Here is a 7,829-nt window from a genome sequence, read left to right as displayed (position 1 = left end):
TCACTCTCAATAAAGTCAGGTTGGCGTATGTTTATAGGGTACATTAAGTTTTGAGTAAGCCTACATTATGTTGGTAACAATAGGGTGTGCATGAATTAGACCTACTAATAATGACCATAACAATAATATATATTATATATAATAAGAGCCTAAATATGTCAATTTCCCATTACGTGGGACTTTCACTAAAAACCGAGCTACTCTTAAATTGACCAATCAGTAAGGATGGCACACCCATGGATGGCTGTAGGTTTGAATTTTCTGGTCGTCTAGTGGCCAGGAACTCAACGTGAGGGCGGGCCTTAAATGCACGGGACGCTACCTGCGGCGTGGTGGCATTCAGCAACGGAGCCTATATAATTACTATGCTTGTGTGTTTAATGAGATAACTACTTCAAGTCACCAGAGAATAAGAAATCTCCGACCCGGTCCTCTGCGCTACATCACTTGGTTCTGCCGGTCTCTGGCTACAAGAGAATAGGCTAGAGGTAGGCTAAAAGAGAAGTTTCGGTTCGTGAAAAATCCTGCGCTCAGACAGAATAGCGGGCATTTGTCCAAGCGTTTGACTTTGTATACTCAACAGGTGGTGAAGAGCAGATGCTTGAGGGTGGCGTGGTAGCTACACGGCACCTGTAGCGTTTACATCTGTATTTTCATGATTGCCTACAGATGTTGACTGAATCGTTACCTCTGGGACTGGCTTGGTGTGGAGATTTAGACACAAGTTTGATTGTGTTTTTCGGTGCTTGCTCTAAAAAAGACAACTAAACACGAACACAAAAAGGAGGTCCCAAAAGACCGATGTTGCACTGAACGTACGGTGGATAGAAAGTGACCAGAGTCGCCTTCAGAGCAACCTCACAACGACCTTCATTTTAATCTCCTGATATCCGTTGCCAGAGTCAGCAGTTCCAAACAGTAGCGAAAAACCTGTGGGCGAAGTTTCAAACGGACCGCCTTCTGGGACACTTAGTCTGCAACTTTGTGTCTAGTTGCTCAGAGAGATTTCTCCTCCTGTGGTGAAAGAGAGAGTAGTGGCTGTCTGCGAAGAAATTCAAAAAAGCTTGAGTCGAGCTGAAACTTTCTCCTAGACTGGACTGTTGTCCCGGCGGTGACCGGCAGCATGACGGACACCATGACCGACATAAACTACTCAACCTTGGATGAACCGGCTCTACGGAATTTGGTGAGTGAGTTTTCGTACGTTTGAGGAAGCAAAGGGAGATGGAAAGTTAATGCTACCCCAAATGCTGTTGTTTCGGAAGATTATGGGCCACTTTGTCTTACTGTGCATACCAGGGCTCACATTGGTTGCCTATATGACAACTTAAGACCGTTTGAAGCTCGGGGTATTCGCAGCACCTGCTGGAAAAGACACCGGCAGGCAGATGACTCCGTTTTTCACTCTATGAATGTGTTTGTCGAGGCGCGGGAGAATGTTTTGTTGAGATTTTCCTCTGTGAAGAGATGGCGGCGGATATATGTGCTTGAACCGCCGCAGAGGGAGTGGAACTTGCGGGCTGTAGCCTGCTTGGGAGGGGATCTCGAAAGGGTTTATGTGTTCTACCGGAATTCCAAAACTAAACAGGGCATGACTGGAATGGCAGACTCCCTGCAGGAAATGAGATGCCGACTGACGTCTCTACGTGTTTAATCTGCCTCGCACACTCATTTTTCCATACCGCTCCACTTTTCCATTTCTTTCCCCCCGTTTTTCTCTCACCCTCATTCACGATCACCCTTCACTCTCAGGCAGACAGTCATTCGTCAGAGAGTGGAAGCGAGGTTGGGTTTCCACATGTGATTGTGGGGCAAACAGATTACCTTGAAAATGTTAAATATTTGCTCTCTCATATGCCTCTAGGCTCTAGTTAAGTGCACATTCAACAGGGGTACACCTACACACACACAGCAAACCACACATCCCCCATCACAGAGGACAGGGGGGTCTCAGAGCCGCAGCCTGCCATCATGTCTCAGTGTCCCCTGCTGGAAGCAGGTGGGAAAGTAATCCTCGTTGCTCTCTGAAGTAGTCCAGCATCACACACACACACACACACACACACACACACATAGCTGCTGTTAAAGATTGCTGTAATCCCTTGGCTTCTTCAGATCTTTTAATGCAGTAAACAGACTCTTTGGAAGATGTGCACTGGCTGAGCAGGTGGTTTACCTCATCCAGCTGACTGTCTTCACTGGTCTGCTGTCACACATATTTACATATCTTTAGGGGTCATACTTACATATCTTTAGGGGTCATACTTCCATGATTTCCCTGGGCGGCTGTTTTCGCTTTTCTTCCCTTGCCCTGTGCCAGATAACTAGCACATCTCTGCTACATGTTCAGCTGGTACATACCTCCATCATAATATGTAACAACATCCATCATAATATGGATCTCTACTGGGTCTGCATCACTGCAGGTCCCACAGGACGGCCTCCTATACCCTATACATTCCAGCAACACGCTAAATGTGTGGGCCCTACATATCCCTTTAATCAGCGCATGTGTGGGCCCTCTCCACATCCCTTTAATCAGCGCACGTGTGGGCCCTCTACACATCCCTTTAATCAGCGCACATCCCTTTAATCAGCGCACGTCCCTTTAATCAGTGCGTGTGTGGGCCCTCTACATATCCCTTTAATCAGTGCGTGTGTGGGCCCTCTACATATCCCTTTAATCAGCGCATGTGTGGGCCCTCTACACATCCCTTTAATCAGCGCATGTGTGCTAAATAATGTAATAACTTGATTCATTCCTCTTATTTGGTACTCACTGCCAAGCACAGTAAATGTTTGAACAGTTGATCTAGCTACCGCATATCTCTACTGGACGGCCAGACTAGCCTAATATATCTCGACTGGACCGCCACACTCTAGCCTAATATTTTCTCTTGATCAGTTGCCATGACAGAAGCTGCTGTTCTTCAGATCCAGCCAGTGGCCTGCAGAACCTCAGCCTAGTCGGCCATGAATGATTAGTCCGCTCACCAGTGCGAACGGCTCCGGACTCAAGCTGATCAAAGATCTCTGGCATATCTGGACACGTCATTGTAAAATCACGGAGTGCAAAGAAGACAGCCCACGAGAAAAGCCATTCTTTCTCTTGCTCTCTCTTTCTCTTGCTCTCTCTCTTTCTCTTGCTCTTCCTTTCTCTCGTTCTTTCTTTCTCTTGCTTTCTCTTGCTCTCTCTCTTTCTCTTGCTCTCTCTTTCTCTTGCTCTCTCTCTTTCTCTTGCTCTTCCTTTCTCTTGCTCTCTCTTTCTCTTGCTCTCTCTCTTTCTCTTGCTCTTTCTTTCTCTCGCTCTTTCTTTCTCTCGCTCTTTCTTTCTCTTGCTCTTCCTTTCTCTTGCTCTTCCCTCTCAAGCTTCTCATGTTTTGGGCTGTTTGTGTTTCCTTCTTTACCCCCCCCCCCCCCCCCCCCCATTCAGTGTGTTTTTAGCCGTGTCAGTTTCGTATGACCCAAAGCGCTCCCTATTAACTAAACTGCTGACTGCCTGAGGCTTAGAGGGGTGTGTGTGTGTCTGTGTGTCTGTGTCTGTGTCTGTGTCTGTGTCTGTGTCTGTGTCTGTGTCTGCGTGTGCGTGTGTCTGTGCGTGTGTGCGTGTGTGTGTGTGTGTGTGTGTGTGTGTGTGTCTCTGTGTGTGTGTGTGTGTCTGTGTGTGTGTGTGTCTGTGTGTCTGTGTGTCTGTGTGTGTGTGTGTGTGTGTGTGTGGTGTGTGTGTCAGTATGTAATCCATCCCCATTACCCACCCTCTCAGACAGATGTGTGACAGACATGTCCAACGAGATTGACTACTCAGTCGTCCACAGAGACATAGAGAAGGGTCGTCATGACACTGAGTGTGGCTGACTCATCGTACACACACACACACACACACACACTCACCAAAGCACTAAGAGGTTGAAAGGATAGGAAGGAAATGGGTCTGCTGTTGAAAATGCGCAAGCTCACCGTCACAGACTGGACCTGTCAAAGGAAGCTGAGTCACCTCTCATTCACGCTCCCACACACCCACACACCCACTTCATACACACACACACACACACACACACACACACACTTCATGCCCTCATACTCCAGCCTGCATCTCGATTTTTCCCTTTTCTGGAAAAGGCCTTCTGGAATGTTCCACTATCCTCGCGGATCACATTCCTAGCAAGCAATCTCATATCCCATCACGCACGCACGCACGCACGCACGCACGCACACACACACACTCTAATGCCTGGTAAGGTTCATACTCCAATTTGTGTGTGTATTTGTTTGTGTGTGTGTGTGTTCTGAATAGAGGAGAGAACCTGGGTGAAGGAATGTGATGTGGGAATGAGATCAAGGCGAGCTGTGTTGACATGCTTCTGAGGTGCTGTGGATTCCTCACTCCGGCACATCAGTGAATCAAATCAAGCTAGAAAACCCCTCAATCTTTTTGTTCTTTGTGTTCTTTGTGTGTGTGTGTGTGTGTGTGTGTTGTGTGTGTGTGTGTGGTGTGTGTGTGTGTGTGTGTGTGTGTGGTGTGTGTGTGTGTGCGTGTGTGTGTGCGCTGGACTAATGAAATATGGTTGAGGTCCATGTATGGGAAAAGCATTGGGTGAGAAAGCTATGCACAGGTCATTGGCCTTTGCCATCCTGTGTGTGTGTGTGTGTGTGTGTGTTTGTGTTTGACGTGGCCTCTCTTTCTCTTTCTCTCTCTCACACTCACATTCTCCTGCCACTTCACAGTAACTCAGAGCCCATTGGTGTTTAGCCAGTAAGGTAATCCTCACTGAGAAATTGCCAGTGATGGGTTCTGTTGGCTTTTCCAAATGAGCTGTTAGTCTGACTATGGAGTTTTACTGTTCACCGTATAGCTGTTTCCTCAGCTCGTTCGCTCGTAACGTTTAGATTGAACCGTGGTTTTGAACCCTGACCAACTCCTGAGTCAGAGTCATTATTTAGCACATTACGCCGTTCCCCCGGTCATATGAGGAATTTATAGTGTCAATTTATAGTAACAAATTAGACTCTTGTTTTTTTATTTTTAGTTATTCATAGTCGTTTGTTCAGTTTTTGAGCAAGCTCAGTGGAATGCTCATGGATATTCAAATCTCAAAACCTTGAATGAAGGCTGCCCTTCACGTCCGGACGTCTTACTGACCTTGACCTGACCATATAGTCACCAGCTTACACTTCACAACGAGCCTAGATCCCCTACGGGCTTGACGTCAGGACGTCTGACTGGCCTTGACCTGACTGTATAGTCACCAGCTTACACTTCACCACGAGCCTAGATCCCCTTCACGTCAGGACGTCTTACTCACCTTGACCTCAGCGTATACAAGCCTAGAACCCCTACGGGCTTGCCTAAGCAGACAGAGCTCATTATGCATTTGCCCCCATAGGTATGCTCTCGTATAGGAAACCTACTGAACGGACTGCGTAGGTGATCGGCTGATGTGGACCCTGGCGTTTATCGCAGGCTTCACTCTATGTAGCCGTTCCTTAACCCTGCAGAACCCTTTGATCTACGGAGGCCTCTGCATTTCACTTTGCAGCGGTGAACTCTGCCTTCTGTTTACAGAAGGTTATGAAGGTGTGTGTGTGTGTGTGTGTGTGTGTGAGGGAGGGTGTGTGGCACATAAAGATGTGTGTGTGTCTGTGTGTATGTTTACAAGTGTTGTTTTAGTTATAAAGTCATAAGTGTGTGCTGGTAAAGTGTGTGGGTGTGCGCTCTGTTCACATGGACCTGGTGTGTGTGTGCTGGTGAAGTGTGTGTGCGTGGTGGTGGTGGTGGTGGTGGTGGTTGTGTGTGTGTGTGTGTGTGTGCGTGCTGGTGAAGTGTGTGAACGTGCGCTCTGTTCACATGGACCGTGTGTGTGTGTGTGTGTGTGCTGGTGAAGTGTGTGTGTGTGTGTGTGTGTGTGTGTGTGTGCTGGTGAAGTGTGTCAGCGTGCGCCCTGTTCACATGGACCTGCCCCACATTTACGACCGGCGAGATCAGTGTCAGGGTGGGGTTTACAACACAACACAACAACACACACAACAACACACACACACACATATACACACACACACACACACACACACACACACACACACACACACACATATGACCTCATCCACACACTCCCACACACACTCACATAAGGTGCCTTTCAGGCAAACATACAGACAAACACAAGCAGTCTTTATCAAACACACACACACACACTCCCACACACTCACATAAGGTGCTTTTCAGGCAAACATATAGACAAACACAAGCAGTCTTTATCAAACACTCTCACTCACACAACACACACACACACACACACACACACATAATGAGCTAATGGCTCAGGGCATATGACTGGTGTCATCCCCCTGAATGCCTCCTCTCAGACCACTGAGGCGTGTGTGTGTCTGTGTGTGTGTGTGTGTGTGTGTGTGTGTGTGTGTGTGTGTGTGTGTGTGTGTGTGTGTGTGTGTGTGTGAGAGAGAGAGGGAGGGAGGGGGGAAGGAGTGAAAGAGAGGGAATGTTATTTATGTGTGTGTTTGTGACATGCACTCACACAAACCTGGGTGGTTGGTCATTTGGTTTCGCAGTTTCTGTTGTTTGAGAGGCACATCTTTTTAAATGGCTTGATATGTGTGCGCACACACACACACACACACACACACACACACACACACACACACACACCACACACACACACACACACACACACACACAGCACAGACACACATACAGCACATACAGAAACCTTCTCTGCTGACAACCTCATACATGTATGAGGGATGGTTATATAGGCAGCACCTGCTTGTCAAGACACACACACACACACACACACACACACACATACACACATGCACACACACTGCTGCTCAACACCTGTGAACTATAGAGAGGGCCCTTATCCCCCCCCCACACACACACACACCCTCCTGCTTAACACCTGTGAACTAAAGAGAGGGCCCTTATCCTCCACACACACACACACACACACACACACACACACAGCTACCTGTGTCTCACAATAGTAACTCTGTTTCTCTTCTGAGAGTTTGGCCCATATTGTTATGGGAGGCTAATGTTGTAGTCCGGACAAACTGCAGTTTGTGGTGTGTGTTCTGATACCCCAAAGAGATTCACATGTAAAAATAGCCATTTCTCATGGAAAGAACTAAATAATTATAAATAACTAATTTAGGTGCTATCTGTGTAATTATGTTTGTGTTTGTGTGTGTTTAGGTTGTATTTTGTTTGAGTGTGTGTGTGTGTGTGTGTGTGTGTGTGTGTGTGTGTGTGTGTGTGTGTGTGTGTGTGAGAGATGGACGGACAAAAGATCGCATTTGCCACATGGTTCCTCGGTTCTCTCTCTCGGTTCTCTCTCGCCTCCCTCCCCGTCTTGTGGCCTTTCTCTGTCTCAGGCTTTCAAATGTCACACAATCTCTGGGGAGGCGTGTGTGTGTGTGTGTGTGTGTGTGTGTGTGGGAGAGGGGAAAAGTTTCCTGCAGCTTTGAAATTCCTGTTGTCTAAGTTTATTTTCAGCTGTTTGTGTTCACTGAGTGTGTTTTTATGTGTGTGTGTGTTATGATAAGCTGCTGGTTAGGTTTCGCAGCACTACATATAAAGATGTAAAATCTCTCGAGCCTTCTACACATTAGCAGGACTGCACACACACACACACACACACCCACATACAAACGCATACACACGCATGCACGCACACATACACATACACGCAAACATACACATACACGCACGCACGCACATACACATGCACACACATACACATATGTACGCACATACACACACACACAAACGCATACACACGCATACACACGCATGCACGCGCACATACACA

General features: G+C 47.3%; 1 protein-coding gene across 4 annotated transcripts in view; it reads left to right on the top strand.

Annotated features, from left to right (window-relative positions):
• Positions 1–386: 386 nt before the first annotated feature.
• smtnb (smoothelin b) overlaps positions 387–7,829 on the top strand; it is a 70,529-nt gene continuing 63,086 nt past the window's right edge. For 2 of the 4 annotated variants that reach the window (XM_042708342.1, XM_042708343.1), the window contains exon 1: positions 387–1,186. In XM_042708342.1, coding sequence (XP_042564276.1) covers positions 1,124–1,186 — 63 coding nt within the window. In that variant the 5' untranslated portion in view covers positions 387–1,123. The remainder of the gene's footprint in view (positions 1,187–7,829) is intronic. The other 2 variants (XM_042708340.1, XM_042708341.1) reach the window with 2 other exon arrangements.

Source organism: Clupea harengus, chromosome 7 (genome assembly GCF_900700415.2).
Source record: "Clupea harengus chromosome 7, Ch_v2.0.2, whole genome shotgun sequence".
NCBI classification, from domain to species: domain Eukaryota; kingdom Metazoa; phylum Chordata; class Actinopteri; order Clupeiformes; family Clupeidae; genus Clupea; species Clupea harengus.
This window is presented reverse-complemented; position numbering and strand designations above follow the sequence as displayed.